Source organism: Eptatretus burgeri, chromosome 3 (genome assembly GCF_056783735.1).
Source record: "Eptatretus burgeri isolate ZD-2024b chromosome 3, Ebu_testis_v1, whole genome shotgun sequence".
Taxonomy (NCBI): domain Eukaryota; kingdom Metazoa; phylum Chordata; class Myxini; order Myxiniformes; family Myxinidae; genus Eptatretus; species Eptatretus burgeri.
The window spans coordinates 23,105,110-23,121,915 of NC_140963.1; the positions used below are offsets into that span (position 1 = coordinate 23,105,110).

The window sequence follows — 16,806 nt, forward strand, 5'->3', positions numbered from 1 at the left end:
CCCATAATAACAAAGTGAAAATGTGTTTTGAGAATTTTTTACAAATCAATTAAAAATGAAAAGCTGAAATGTCTGACATCAATAATAGTCCAGCAGCGTAGTCTGATATTTCAGATCATTTGTTCAAATTTGCATAAAAGCACCAAAATTGGTACACATGTAGAATAATGTATTCTGAACAATTCTACATATGGAGCCACCCGACCAAGTGCCTTGGTCAGCCAAAGGTAACATGGGTGGTCGCTATATAATTGCATACTAGGCATACAGATTTTGATGGATCGGGCTGAAAATTTTTGACAAAGAGGTTGCTTATAGTGCGCATAAAAGCGCGGAAGCAGATTGTGGTGGAGGGGTGGAGGGCTCTTGACAGAGGAGTCCAAAGTGAAGGCCTTCTAGGCCAGTTACTTTGACCAGCTGTACCAGGCTGATACACCAGCTGTTGAGTCGGTTGTCAGGGATGTTGCTCTCCCCATTGCTGACCCTCCAATCAACTGTGATCCATCTTCGTTTGTGGAAACACCAGCTGTGGTGAACCGGTTGAAATGGGGTAAAGCTCCTGGAATCTGTGGCATCGATGCTGAACTTTTCAAGGTTGGTGGAAATGCTGCACTCATCTCATTGCATGCAGTTCTGTGCTCTGCCTGGAACACAAGCATCATCCGAACTGACTGGAAGAGGGGCATTGTTGTCCCTCTCTGGAAAGGGAAGGGTGATCACCAGGACTGCAACAACTACCGAGGGGTGACAATGCTCTCAGTGGCGGGGCAAGGTCTTTGCTTGGATAATTCTTGATAGGGTTCACCACCATCTGCTTGAGCAGCAGCACCTTAATCAGTCAGGCTTTACACCTAAGAGGTCAACGATTGACCGTATCCTTGCCCTTCGGGTCACCGAATGCAGACGAGAGTTTAAGCAGGGGCTACTTGCAGCAGTCGATCTCTGCAAAGCGTCCAATTCAGTAAATCAGGATGCCCTCTGGAGGATTCTTGTTCTTTGTTGGGTGCCACTAAAACGAATCAATCTGATGTCTGAACTATACTCTGGTACTGAGAGTGCTGTGAGATGTGGCGATTCCATCTCCAACTTATTTCCAGTTGTTGGTGGAGTTTCTCAGGGGTGTGTACTGGCCCCTACACTTTTCAGTGCTGGTATGGACTGAGTTCTGGGAGGATGTCAGATAGATCAAGCTGCAGTGCATCATTTGGGAATGTCAAGATCTCTGACATCGATTTCGCAAATGATGCAGTCATCTTTGCGGAGACTCTGGATATCCTTTTGGGGCCCTCGAGGTGCTGATTGAGGAGTCACAGCCGCTGGGATAACGGATTTCCTGGGTCAAAACTAAGATCCAGGGTTTCAATGACATCTTGGATGCTGCTATCTTGTCTGTACCCGTTTGTGGTGAGGATGTTGAGGTCGTGGAGAGATTAACTGACCTCGGCAGTGATTTTCAAATCTCTGCTAGCTGTGAGCCAGAGGTCAACAAACATCTGGGTTGGGCCTGGGATGTCATGGATTCACTGGATCATGGGGTGTGGTGCTGTCAGGACCTGTGGAGGATGATGAAAGTCCGAGTCTTCAGGTCCTTGGTGCCTCCAGTCATGGTCTCACACCAAGGTGTGAGACTTGGACTCTGACCAGGGATCTGAGACGTTGACTTAACTCCTTTGGTACCAGGTCTCATCAGAGAATCCTTGGCTCTCGCTGGTTGGACTTTGTGTCCAACGAGCGGTTGCTAAGAGAGACTCAAATAAGATTTGTTGCCTGCAGAGTCCATAAGTGTCAGCTGCGTCTGTATGGACATGTGGCTCCTTTTCCTGACGCTGATCCTGCTCACCAGATTCTCTCAGCGAGGGAACCTCTGAGTGGAGGAGGCCAATGGGCCAACCACGTGCCTCGTGGTTGCAGCAGGTTGATCAGCATCTCAAGGAGATGGGGATGGGCCAGGTATCTGCCTGGAGGATGGCGAAACGGAGGCCCCTTGAATCCCAGTGGAAAGTGGATGCAGCAACGCGCTGCTCTGGCACATGCTCCCATACCTGACCTGACAGCAGTCATTGCAATATTGGTGATTACAGTGCAGCATTTTTGTCACACTCTTTTCTCACCTCGTGACTCATCATATTCTTCTTGTTATTTCCATATTCGACAGTGGTGATGACACTATTGGTGATTATGGTGTGTTGTTTATCACACGCTTTCCTCATGATATGGAGTATGATGTGTTGTGATCAATAAAATTTCTTTCAAAAAATATAAAGTGCATTCCCAAGACTGAGCTGCAGCACATTGCTCACCGAAGGTAGGCCAACACAGATACTCCCGCCCGGAGGGTGGGATGCTCGCCTGTCAAACGATATTGATTGAGCACCTGTCTTTCTTGAAGACTTGGAGACACCAGCTTGGCATTATTTAGATGTGTGAGGCTTATTAAAAAAAATCTTTGACAAAAAGAAGAGGCAGGATGGAAAACTTGATATTTCAACCGACACGGGTGAATTAAAATCATTTAAGGGCAGTATTTGATAGTCTTGCAAAGTTAAAAGGCAAAATTATTAATGCACTTATGCATGCACCCTTTGTTTTGTTTTTTTTGGCTGCAGGAAAATGCAAAAACCTTCCGGAAAATTACAGCGTACAAAATTGTGAAGTTACAGACTTTTTCTTTGAATCAAAAGGAGAGGTTGTGGAAATGTCACCTCGTATCTTTTTTGGCTATCGGCTGCAGCTTTAATCCATGGCATCTTCTGCTTCTTGTCCAAGTTTTTCCATTCAACCTCCAGTGCCTTTATGGCTTTTCTGCGGTCATTCTGTAGAAAACATGTGCAGTTAAGTCTTCCTTTATTGTTGGCAAGAGGAAAGCAAATGTGGCAGCAAATTTATAATTCAAACAAAAACACAAGCCGGTAGGCAGACATGGGTAGTCGACTACCCAATAGAACCTGATGTGATGGGCCCGGTCGATGGGGAATGACCTGAGGATTAAGCACAAGAAAATTCATGATTCTAGCTTCAAGGGTTAATGCTGCATATTGTTTTTTCGTTAAAATACCCTCACATTTAGAGGTTTTTTGGCCATTGCTAGGCAACGGAGGGGTCCATAGCAACGGTTCTTTCTCACACATAACTCGGACATACCATGAACCTACCATACCAGTTTCATGTAGATCTGACTCATAGTCTCTGAGATATAACGAACTTCGTTTTTTTATTGTTTTCGACCAGGGTTCATTCAAAGTCTATCTTCTCCGACAGTTTTCATCGGATCCGGCTGGAAATTTTTGACAATATGGCTGAATGTACTGCCCAGTCGCTCGTGGCCCAATTTTTGAAAAAAATATTTTTTAAAATTAATTAATCAAAAAAATCATTCATTAATGACGTCAGCCTCAGCATGTGAAAGTTTTTGGTGCAAGTTATTTTTTTCCTTTCTAATGTTATCTACCACACTTTTTTATATGCCCGATATATATCGGGGCGTATTACGTGATACCGGTCGTCCATCCGTCCATCTGTCCATCTGTCCGTTCCTGTCCGCACTCTAACTCCCAAAGTTTTCAACTTTCACGTTTCATATTTGGTACATAGGTACAGACTGTGGAGACGGTGTGTCGCGACATACGTTCGTCATCCAAAGTGGTTGCCATGGCAACCAGGATGCTGTTTTCCATGTAGTAGCATAATTTTGTATATACCTTCTTGTTTGGGCGTATATTGTGCTCATTTGCGCTCTTGTTACTGATTACAATATACAAATACATATGTTGCTTTAAAATTATTTGGATCAGACTTCACTGCAATGCTTTATAAAAAAATAAAATAAAATAATTATTGGACGAGTCTTTTAAAAACGATAAATGTATAAACAGGCGAGCATTGGATGGCTTAGACACCAACTCTGGTTAAGCTAGCATTTGTGTCCTGTATGAGACTTTTATAAACAATGTTTCCAGTTTGGAATGATTTTCAATTTTGCTTGATTGGAAAAAATAAAAAACAAAAGCTCATTCTTCTCTGCACATGCACAATCGAGACAAATTCAGAGCCAAAGTACTGCTAAAATACAGGTTTGTTTTCCAATCCATGCTCAAAATATAACATTCAATTGAAATTGAATACTATATTGATCATAAATTGATGTTTATAGACATACAGACAAAGTGAACCAAATGCTTAACCCCACTTATTTTTTCTGTGGGAACATTTTTTACCGAACATGACCTCTGACCTCAAAATCTCCTTAGTTCATCTTTACATCATCATACATACTTATACCAAGTTCGACTTCTATCAGCCATTCTTAAGATATTGCAATAATGAGATTTAGAACAGAAGGACGTACGGCCAACCTGAAAAAACAATACCTCCGGCGACTTCACTAGCAGTGGCATAATAAAAAGCTGACAGATTTTAAATTATATACATGTTGTTTTGATTGTAATGGCCTTTTGTTTTGCTCTTGGGTTGACATTTCCGTGGATGTGCGATGCATGTGCAGAGCATGCTTTTCCTCCATTGCCGTCTCCGGTGTTTGGCCAAAGTGGGTACTCACAGCTCGATGATTAAACACTGTGTTGCGGAGAGCCAGCCGGCTATCCAAGCATGGGGCACCAGCAAGATCAGACATGGATCCGTACAGGGAAAGGAGGCCACCAAATTTAACCAATCAGATCAGCCAGTCCTACATGCTAGCCATAAATGGGGGTGTGTTGGGAGTCACAGCCAATTCCACCCGCACATCCAGTCGCCGACTGACATTCCTCCGTCATACAAAGTCCTTCCTTCGCACATCTGAACTTTCATCCGCATACAAGGCTTTCATTCACAGCTTGATGGAGTACTGGCACCCCTGCCTCGCACCTCGCTCAGCTGAACACCATGGAAATCAAGACGTTCAAGATCATTGGAATATCCTGCACTGAGGCTGAGTCTATGGGCTATTACTTCTCAATCAGAGAAAAGTCGGTAGTCTGTCTTCTACCACCCCGTTTCTGGTCTTGCACCCTCTGCTCTTTCCGTGCTTTGAGCCCCCCCCACCCCTCCCCCATGTTTCTGCAGGGATCAGTGTCCACCATCAACCCCCTTCCGGTGAAAGTACTGAAATCCAGGATCACTGCTCACCACCAATCATTTGTTCCTCTTTTTCCTGCCTGTGGAATCAGCTTCTACATCCTCTTCAATCTCACTCTTCCCTCGAGGTCTTCAAGACAGCTGGTCACGTTCACCCCATCCCAGATCGTCCCCAATCCTAAACCATGATTTTTTTTTCTCCTCTCGTTAACCCCACCCAAATCCCTCCTACTTCTAAATTTCCATTTTTCCCTCGGAGTTTCCTTCTGCATCCATTTTGTCACCCCATGTATGCATGTTTTGCGTCCTGTTTTTTGTCTATTATGTCCTGATCCGTTCGCTGTACGAGTTCTTCCACGAGCCGACTATTTATATAAAAAAGAAGCTCTTGAACCATGAGGCCGTGATGGAAGGTCATCAAGAGAAAAGCCTCAATTTCACAGCTGAGGCCTGATCGACTATGAAGCACCTGTGGTTTTTTTTCCCCCTGTTTTGATGGGGTAAAAATCAGTCAATGGTGTGTTTGTGTGTAAACGACTAAATTGAGATCCCTCGCGTGCCAGTTGGTAAAGTTCCGGATAACAGCTTTTACTGTGTATCGTTTCTTTCTTTGTTCTTTTTACAAGAAGAATCTAAAGTCATACAAAGAAAAATAACAAAGAAAAAGATAAAGGTTATTGACTAATCTTGACTGGGCAGGAAATGTTAGAGTTGCACAGAAGCATTTTTAAATGTACCATCAGAGATGGGGAATCCCCCACCATTGAATGAAAAAGGTCATACATATTCCAGATAATGAGGGAGGTGAATTGGAAACAAGACACCATTTGGTCATCATCTCGAAAAAGTTCCCCAGGGGTGAGGAACAATAGAAACCCAAAATAATTGAAATCAGATAAGCGGTTTTCCATTTATTACAAAAAACATTTTTTTCAAGATGGCCGCCCCAGTCGGCCATCTTGGACCTGGCCATGCCCAAAATCAATCGGGTTCTTCCTTTTCAGGTGGTACATGTGTGACCCAAATTTCAAATCGATATGGCAAATAGTTTACGAGTTATCGCACTCACAGCTATAAATGTTGACGCCATAAATGTTGACGCCCAGCCAGCCAGAACGCCCCAGTCGGCCATCTTGGATCCGGCCACGCCCAAAATCAATGGGGTTCTTCCTTTTCAGGTGGTACATGTGTGACTCAAATTTCAAATCGATATGGCGAAAAAAAATTTTTCAAGATGGCCGCCCCAGTCGGCCATTTTGGATCTGGCCACGCCCAAAATCAATAGGGTTCTTCCTTTTCAGGTGGTATATGTGTGACCCAAATTTCAAATCGATATGGTGAACAGTTTATGAGTTATCGCACTCACAGCTATAAATGTTGACGCCGCCACAGTCGGCCATCTTGGAGCCGGCCACGCCCAAAATCAATAGGGTTCTTCCTTTTCAGGTGGTACATGTGTGACCCCAATTTCAAATCGATATGGTGAACAGTTTATGAGTTATCACACTCACAGCGATAAATGTTGACGCCCAGCCAGCCGGACGGACGGACGACCCGGGTGATAACAATTTCCCCCTTCCGCCACGCGGCGGGGGAAAATAAAAGTAAAAAGATAAATTATCTTTGTCAATTATCACTATCGGTTCAGCACAATCAAATTATAATTACCAAGAATATTGCGGGCACAATACAACCCATGATTCTGAGTCAAAAAACAGACAGGTAGGTCGCTGGTGCATTTTGATAATCCCAGCAACTTACAAAATGGCCATCCACATGGTATTCTTAAATCATTGAAAGAAGTAAAATTGAGCATTCGATCCACCAATTCCACGGCATCTGACAGGTTTGCACAGGTGCAAGAATTTACCGAATTCCAGATCACCATACAATCTCTGCTTTTCACAAAAATACCTTGAAGCGTGTCATGTAGTTTTCGAGTTTGTTCTGCTGGAACAGCTGTTCAGGCATCCTGGGTGGCTCAGGCATTTGGCCCTTCCTCGTAACAGACTCCTTGCGCTCTTTCAGTAAAGCTTGAGCCTTTTGTTCATAGTCGGCCTTCATGGATGCTTCAAGCTTCTTGTACCTTTCCTGAAAAAACAGGACATGGATAGTAGAACAGTTTAGTTAAACATCCGAGCAACTGATACAATTTCCGCATGGAGCATAAAGGCTGCAGTATACAATTCAGGTCAGGTCACGTATGGGAGCATGCACCGGAGCAGCACATCGCTGCGTCCACTTTCTGTCGGTACTCCAGGGGCCTCGGTCTGGCCATCCACCAGACAGATGCCTGGCCCATCCCCATCTCCTTGAGATGCTGATCAACCTGCTGCAACCACGAGGCACGTGGTCGGCCCATTGGCCTCCTCCACTCACGAGGCTCCCTCACTGAGAGCATCTGGTGAGCAGGATCAGCGTCAGGAAAACGAGCCACGTGTTCATACAACCGCAGCTGACGCTTATGGACGATGCAGGTAACAAATCTCATTTGAGTCTCTCTCAGCAACTGCTCGTTGGACACAAAGTATGGCCAGCGACAGCCAAGGATTCTCCGAAGAGACCTGGTACCAAAGGAATGAAGTCTCCGTCTCAGATCCCTGGTCAGCGTCCAAATCTCACATCCAAAGGGCAAGACTGGAAGCACCAAGGACCTTAAGACTCAGACTTTCTTCCTCTGGCACAGGTCCTGGCAGCGCCACACCCCATTATCCAGTGAATCAATGACTTCCCAGGCCCGACCCAGACGTCCGTTTACTTCTGCCTCACTGCCAGCAAAGACATGAATATCACTGCCAAGGTAAGTGAATCTCTCCGTGACGTCAACATCCTCACAAGAAGCAGGTACCGACAGGATAGCAGCATCCAAGATGTCATTGAAAGCCTGGATCTTAGTTTTGACCCAGGAAACCCTTAATCCCAGCTGTTCTAACTTCTCACTCAGCACCTCAAGGGCCCCCCAAAAGGATATCCAGACTCTCCGCAAATATGAGTCTCATCATCCGCGAAATCAAGGTCAAAGATCTTGACATTCCCAAATGATTCACCACAGCTTGACATCCTCCACAGAATCCAGTCCATGCAAGTGATGAAAACTGTGGGGTGGGGGGGCAGTAGACACCCCTGACAAACTCCAGCAACAACTGGAAATAAGTCAGAGATGGGGTCACCACATCTCAGAGCATCTCAGTTCCAGAGTAGAGTTCAGACATCAGATTGATCAGTTTTGGTGTCATCTCACGAAGACAAAGAATCCTCCAGAGGGAATTCTGATTTACTGAATCAAACGCTTTACACAGATCAACATAGGCTGCAAGCAGCCCCTGCCAAAACTCTCGTCTGCGTTCGGTGAGGGCCCAAAGAGCAAGGATCTGGTTAACTAATTGACCTCTTTGGTGTAAAGCCTGACTGCTCTGGACGCTGGTGCTGAAGCAGATGGTGGCGAACCCCATCAAGAATTATCCGAGCAAAGACTTTGCCCGGCACTGAGAACAGCGTTACCCCTCAGTAGTTGTTGCAGTCTTGGTGATCACCCTTCCCTTTCCAGAGAGGGGCAACAAGGCCCCACTTCCAGTCAGTTGGGATGATGCCTGTGTTCCAGGCAGAGCGTGCAACATTTCTACCAGCTTTGAGAAGTTTAGCATCGATGCCACAGATCCCAGGAGCTTTACCCCCATTTCAACCGGTTCACCACAGTCTGTTTCCACAAACGAAGGTGGATCACAGTTGATTGGAGGGTCAGCAATCGGGATTGTCACACCCCTGACATCCAACTTGACAGCTGGTGTATTAGCTTGATACAGCCGCTCAAAGTAACCAGCCCATCAGGCCTTCACTTCAGACTCCTCTGTCAAGAGCCCACCACCCTCTGCTCCAACTGCAGTACACCGAGGGAAGGGCTTGGAGGAACGCAATGTGTGAATTCCCGTGTCAGCAGGATGAGAATCACTTGACCACAGGTGATGCTCTACCCTCTCACAGATTCCTCACATATAGGCCTCCTTGTCCACCCTTAGTGCACGCATAGTTTTACGCCTCAGCTCCCTGAACAGCTCAGCTCTGCCATTCAGTCTTGCACTGCAACTCTGGTCAATGGTATCCAGTGTCCCTTGAGACAAAATTCTTCTTCGCCCGACACCGAGTTCCAAGACATCCACCGGCAACATCAAGGATGCTGGTCTTGAAGGCACTCCACAACTCTTCAGGATTCCACAAAGCACTCAGACCCCCAAATCTACACTCAACCTGTTTGCAAACTCCTCAGCTACCCTCTCATTCTTGAGCTTGCCAACATTCAGCATCAGCTGGAATGGTACCATTCTCCCAGATTTAAGCTGTAACTTCACAGTTGCCACCACAAGCCTGTGGTCAGTATTAAGAAACTGAGCACTCCGGTAGACCCTGCAGTTCTGGATCATCTTCCAGCTACCATCAACTAGCACATGGTCAATCTCCTTTTCCACAGCACCAGCGTTGGAATACAAAGTACAGCGATGAGCTTGTTGGCGCTGAAATCATGAACCAGCCATCCTAAGTCCATGACTTCTTGCAAAGTCAAGGAACTTAGTGTTATTCTGGTTTACAGTTCCAGATCCATGGGGACCAACACACGTCTCATAACCATCCCCATCAGTTCCAGTCGATGCATTGAAATCCCCCCAAGACTAGAACAGTATCTCGCCTGGGGCACTGATCAACCACAGACTCGATCGTGGCATTGAATGCGTCCTCCACGGTGAGATCACTCACCTCAGTTGGAGCATATACAGAGACTAGGGAAATGACACCGAAGGAGTGACGAATCCTTTGTCTCATAATACGCTCGTTGACTGGTGTTACCTCAATTTTCATTGGAGTCAGCTTGTTGGACACAGCTTCAGCAACTCCTTGGGCATCGTGACCATCAGAGCGACCAGACCAATAGTCGGTTTAACCACCTGCCATGATCTCACCGCAATCCAGTCTCTGAACCTCAGAGTGCTGCAATACCGATGTCCAAACACTTGAGCTCAGATGATAACAGAGACAAGTGATAATCCTCTCTTCGGGATAGGACATTCTAGGCACCCACCCTTCGAAACCGCTTCAGGTTAACCCATGGAGACCGCTGTCTGGTGGACGACACCTCAGCACCACCCCAACACACACGACCGCAATCTGACCCAGGAAGGTTACCCTGTGGTTTCCCTCCCATCATCAAAGATTAGGGGTCCCAAATGCTTTGTCCCAATCCCTTCATCCGGTGAGCTGCCCTTTGCGGGGCAGCTGCACAGGAGGTACTCCCACGGAGTGGGATTTCAGATTTTTGTTGTGCTTTTTGTATGGTTTGTGGAATGAAGGGTTTTACAGTGTGGAGTGTGGAGTGCAAATCCTGCCACCAACCTCCTAATAAAAAAGTAACCCAACTGCAGGAGGACTTCCGCAGAAACAGTTGCGCACTAGATATGGATGGCCGTTGGCTCACAAGGAGCTCCTCCGCTCTTAATAGCTTTTATTTTTAATCCTGCTGGGTGTCCGTATTACACACTCCTCACCAAGAAACTTGGTGGAGGAGATGGTTTAGTCGCCGACAACCCGACCATGAAACAGGTTCATTCAGGTTTAGGAGGTTACTCTACCTTACAATCAAAATATTGATTCTACCTTACAATCCTGACTTTGTAGTCTTAGTATTTGATTCAAAAAAAGTTTTCAGCAGCCAAACAATAACTGTACAAAGAAATGAATAAATATTAAAATACAAATAAAAAGTATTTTAATATGTATATGTCAAGGGAAATAAAAATCCCATATCCCAGAAGATGAGGTTCTCATATCTGTCGGTAGGCGCTAAAGACGAAGGTTATTCAATAATCCATTGCCAATAAAAGTGAACAACACAAAGCGCACGAGTCACCTTTTTTTTTTCTGAAAGCTCTCCCCACAAGCGCACAAGAAGTCGCGTCAGTTCACTCTCAGGCATGTCGGGATTTTTCTTGCGAAGCTTCTTCTTCTTCTCTTCCGAGAAAATAAACATGGCCGAAATGGGCCTCTGAGGCCGCTCTGCAATTGCTGGGACCTGTGGCACAGGTATTCAAAGTTATCTCACGTGACTGCATGGGATAAAGCAGTGAAAAGAAAGAAAAGATGTTTACTCGGCAACATCAAAATTGTTTGATTAGCTGCTTCATAAATAATCTCCCTTCGTAACTCGTAAAGGTGAGATTTTGTTGGATTATTTTTGCAAACTTGAACATTAAAAATGAATCAATTAACTTATTTTGAACATATGTGTAAAATGTCTGCAGTAGAGCAACTACAGTGTGTACAAGCTTCAGCATAAACAACAAAACCAAATAGATATGCCTCCGCCCAAATTATTATTGAAGGCATTGAAGACTACATTTTATTATTGAAGACTACATTTTCCATAAGTAGTCACAACTGTGGTGAAAATTTTGTGTCAATCGGATAAATGGTTGCAGGGAAAACAGAAAATTAGCACAGATGAATGGATGGACGTACGTATGCCTGGACAACCCAGAAACATAATGCCTCTGGCGGCATCGATCATCCCCCCAAAAAAATCTCGATTGTATATCCTTATAGTTGTATGACCCACTGATGATGTGGCAGAAGCTTCACGTGCAGCTGGAAGCAAAGCTCCCGCAGTTATCCCTCTCCCATCTCTTGATTTTGTGTCACCAAGTACACGTGCCCGCTCCTCCTCCGACAGGCCCTGATAGCAGGAAGGATTTAAAAATGGATAGTCTCGATCAACATACTGTGCGAGTTCACCAAAACCCATTATGGTTTTAACCAACGAAATATCCAGACATCATTAACAAAGGTCATATCTAAATCAGATGGTCAAAATAAATATCGAAGCAATTAAAATATATATTCTACCTTACAATTCCTAACTTTGTAGTCTTAATATTTGAACACAGCCTTGATATTTGACAATGCATAATTATAGAACTGTGAAAATTATTACCTCCACTACCGAAGGTGAAGGAGGTTACGTTTTCACCCCTTTCTGTCTGTTTGTTTGTCTGTGTGCAGGATATCTCAAACAGTTGTGAACGGATCCAGATGAAATTTTGTGGACAGGTTGGGTGTGTCGCAAGGACGAATTGATTCAATTTTGGTGAAGATCCGGTTCTGGATCTGGATACGAGAATTATTTAATTTTTAAAGTGATTGTTCATCATTGCGATATAGGGCAAAAACGATATAGTACTGTATAGCATGATATTTCAAAAATGTTTTGGGCCCTACATGTTCTCGTGGATCAGGCATTATGTTGCAGAGATATGTGCTGCACCGAGTACCCTTCTAGCTTTTTTTTCCTGTTTTTGACAGGATTAACCCCCCCCCCCCCCATTCAGATATTCAAAATGCTCAAGGCTTTGCATTTCGGCTAAAATTACTGTAAAGGACGAGTTGAACCAGAATAATGACAGTAGCCACAACATACAAATAATATTCAAGTGCTCTCAACAGTACCAAGTGCTCACCTCCAGGAACTTCTGCATGTCCATCTCGTACTGCTTCTTTTTCTGCAGCATTCATTCAGCGAATGAAAATATGTGTCATTCAAATTCATGTCAGAAACCCAGAAAGGTAATTCCTCGAAATACACAACAGCAAAAGATCAGCTTTTCCTCCCCCCCCCCCAAAAAAACGAATAAAAAAACCCTCCAATTCTTCCAAAAATAAAATAACTTGTAGCATTTTGCATTTTAGCTAAAAACCTGCATGAGGGTGGGGAAGAAGGGCTTTCATACGAGTACTATCAGTGGTGAGTGAAAGGCAAGAATAAGTGACCTCCCAAGGCACAAAACTTCAGCATGATTGTTTTTCAATAATGCCTATGGTTAAGTATTACACATGTTCAACTTATGCTAAAAAGGTTAAATACAGATATTTTATCAAAAACTTCAGGGCAGAGACATATATTACAGGCATGCTTACAGGAATCAAAATTACTCATTAAATCAATGGCAAACATGGAGACGTGTAACAGAGACAGCAGTTCTCCAATGACATTTAACTGCAGAGGAAAATAATGACAGTCTGAAGAGGCATCACTTTTTTAAAAAGAGCAAAATGCTTCATAAGTTAACTATAAATTATATGCTAAAAGGGTTATGGTGGTAGAGAGGATTCAGGTCACAAATTCAAAAGTACACAGACTATATGTACATACTCGTTTTCCACACCTGGTCACAACGCCGATGGTACAAGTCTTTCTCTTTTGCCGAGAGAACCTTCCACTGGCGGCTGCACTCTTGCATACGTTCTGTGCTGGGCATATTTTTAAGGCTGCCAATAAGCTCGGCGCAGAAGAATGCGTAAGCATTGCTGCAGGCACACACAATACAGAGCAGACCGGGGCACAAATGGAAGAGTTCCAGACCGATGGAGAGAAATGTATGAAAGAATTGTGAAATAATTCCTATGAGACTTCACATTGCAAAATTATACTTCAGATTGAGAGTTTGAAGGGACAATCGAATGGCAAAATTACTATTACTTATGGCAATAACAGTTGATTGACGACCAGTTCACAACCAGTGTATCGTAAAGACAGAGGGAGAGGAAGGATTCATGCTCGTGTGGTTGATACAATAGAGAGTGCAACTCACGAAGGTGGTTTGCTTGGTCGCCCATCATGCTTGTCTTTGAGCATTCGCTCAGCTTTGGACAACACAGACTTTCCAAGGTCGTTAGAGGCAAAGTCAGGGTGTCTTTCCAAGTATTCACGGAGCACTTCCTGAAAGGAGATGACGGGCACGTTTCAATGCATCCACTTGCATTCTGAAAGTGAAAATACAGCCTTAGCAAGAACAGGACATGCCTTTACCACTGCAACGATAAACTAGAAAACACTAAATGTAAGTGCGGACTTGTATCGTCGGTTCCTCGAAGTGCAATACCATTGTACGTAGAGGGTGCTAACCTATGCTGTCGCATGGTGACGGCACGAGAAAATATAGTCCTGTCCATTTCATATTTATATGTAAACTAGCAAATAACCCGGTTCCACTGGGCTGTTGTAAAGGAATCACTTCACAATAGTGTGTGAAATATTTAGAGTTTGACAGGAATGTCCTTTGACAGCATAATGGCAAGGACCTGTGGAAATTCCGAATAATGTAAAATGCAACTTCAAGTCCTCAGTATTCCTTTCTTCAAATCCTAAACTCCCTCCTCCACCTCACCCCCTGGTCTCAGCCCCAAGTCTTCAAGCCCTCCTCACAAACCCCAAGTCCTCAACCTCTCCCTCCCAACCAAAAGGCTTCAACCCCACTCCTGCCCCCCACACTCCGAGCCTTCAATCCCCACACGCCCCCAAAGTCTCAACCTCTCTCTCCCAACTCTGTCCTACGTTTGCTCTTCCAACTCCTTCTGAACCCTAACTCCCTGTCCTCCCCCTCCCTCCCACTCATAAAAGCAAAAGCACATTCTTACATCAATCACACATTCTTACATCAGATATATAGATAGATGGACAATACAAAATTGCATTACACAAGGGTATTCTTACAACAGACAAATAATACATAGATATACAGACACATACATAGATGGGCACACAGATTGAGAGATAGACAGACAGACATACACACACAGATAGATTAACATATATCTATCGACAGACAGACACAAAACCTGGTGTTGGCTTCACGGGTTAGGGAGGCTGGCTTGGGATCTTAGGATCCTGAATTTGAGCCCGTCGCTATCCCCTGCTGTACATAAAAATAAAAGCTCATTCAACGTGCCACATACTTTTCCTCGCTTGATTGTAAATAAATGCTTTGTATGGAAATGTTCCCAACTCATTTTCGTGTTTTCTTCCATTGGTCCAGCATGGCTCGCACACACGTGTCGCCAGGACGTTATTCCCCAACGATCTGTTTCCTAGCCGGTACGAGCTTAGCAGTTCCACTCGGCTGCATCTGATCTGGTAAGGTGATCAGGTTTGAGCAAGTGCGTACTGAGGGAGTGTCCCCCGGTAAAGGTATTAGATGGAGGACCCTAAGTCACGTGGTCGAGTTATTGGTGTTCACGGTCGATGAGCGACCCGCCACGTCACAAAGTTATTCGTGTGCGACGGCTTGAGATTCCGGAGAGTCTGGTGGGAACCAGAGTTAGTTCACCACTCATGGTCTTCGCCCTCGACCCCAGGTCCGCAACAATATTCTATTTTTGTATTTTTAATTAATTTTCTGAAATTTGTAGAATTTGTTTTTCACTTGAAAGTTGTGTGTTACGATGTATAAATAAAGGTGGAAAAAGTTTGATTTAATGGAATTTTATTACAGGCTTCAAGGCAAGGTGAAAGTTTTAAAAGAGGGTGTGGACTATTGATAGGTCCTGTGTATGTATGTATATATATATATATATATATATATATATATATATATGTATATGTACACACATCAAAGAAGCACACGAACCCTATGACATGACGCTGACGTCGTGTACATAAGTTATGCCAATATGTCACCTCCAAACTAGGAGGCATCGATCGGTACGGCATCCAAGCCATTGCAGACTGAGATATAAAGCCTATGGTCACGAATAGATGGAAGCAGAGATGTCGATCTACATTTCACCCTTGTTGTGGGCTTGTTGTGGACCATACTGCTGATCATTTATTTATTATCATGTTAGGCTCATTCATAAACCAAAATGAATGCCCTAACTTGACGAGGCAGCAGGGCGCAAATCGAGTCCCATCACAACACTTGCTGCACTACCTGCCAGGAACAAGTGTCGCTTGCCACGTTCGATTTTGTTCATTAATGAGCCTAATATGGTCACAAATAAACAACCAGCAGTATGGGCGAAATCTAGATCGACATCTCTGCTTTCGTCTATTCGTGACCATAGACTTTAAATCTCAGTCTGCAAAGGTTTGCGTGCCATACGGATGCCTCCTAGTTTGGAGGTGATGTGTTGGCATAATTTTTGTCCATGATGTCAGCGTCATGTCATAAGGGAGGTGAGCTTCTTTTGTGGATTTTAATATTCCTGGCTGAAAAAACTCCTGACTGGTGATCAGCAAGGCAGAGACAATGTGCTCGAGTGCAGGTGACACTTGTTGCTGGCAGGTCGTGCAGCAAGCACTGTGATGGGACTTGATCTGCGCTTTGCTGCCTTATCAATTTGGGGGTTTGATTTGATATTATATATTCTATTTCATACGTTTCTTTGCGAGCTCAAAGTTGAACTTTTTCAAGCCATGAGCAATATGAAGCTCTGTGCCAAGTTTGACGATTCTAGCAACCCTCATTGTTCAGTTATTATTCTGGTGACAGACAAAACAAACACAGACGGGCTCATCGCAATACTCACGTGCTCAGCCTATGACATGTTGCGTTTAATTAGAAACAGCAACCCATCATTGTGAGGTTGTTGACAAGGGTAGGATATTTTTAAAGCACTGTAAATGAATGAATGAATGATATTATTCATTTAACATTTATAAAATCATTAAAAATTTAACAAGCACTGCTAAACAGAAGGGGTTTGAAAGTGCCAAAAAGGCGATTTGTGTTCTGCATTGTTCAAGTGCACAATTAAATTGAAATAAAATAAAAATTTTAAAGGTTGGAGAAGAAGAAAAAAATTCAAAAAAAGTTTACCAGCATGTTTTTCACCACCTTATTTAACACGTTACATTAGTTCTTCATGCCTGTTGTTTGTGTCCTTTATGACATTGCTAAAAGCAGTAAATTTCCT

The 16,806-nt window shown here is 44.0% G+C and overlaps 1 protein-coding gene across 3 annotated transcripts in view; it reads right to left on the reverse strand.

Annotated features, from left to right (window-relative positions):
• Positions 1–16,806, reverse strand: part of UBTF (upstream binding transcription factor) — a 79,009-nt gene that overhangs the window by 17,054 nt on the left and 45,149 nt on the right. For all 3 annotated transcript variants that reach the window (XM_085872687.1, XM_085872686.1, XM_085872688.1), the window contains exons 9-15: positions 13,704–13,831; positions 13,278–13,419; positions 12,573–12,614; positions 11,675–11,791; positions 10,970–11,131; positions 6,988–7,164; positions 2,703–2,813 (exon numbers count right to left, since the gene is read on the reverse strand). In XM_085872687.1, the coding sequence (XP_085728813.1) occupies positions 2,703–2,813; positions 6,988–7,164; positions 10,970–11,131; positions 11,675–11,791; positions 12,573–12,614; positions 13,278–13,419; positions 13,704–13,831 (879 nt within the window). The remainder of the gene's footprint in view (positions 1–2,702; positions 2,814–6,987; positions 7,165–10,969; positions 11,132–11,674; positions 11,792–12,572; positions 12,615–13,277; positions 13,420–13,703; positions 13,832–16,806) is intronic.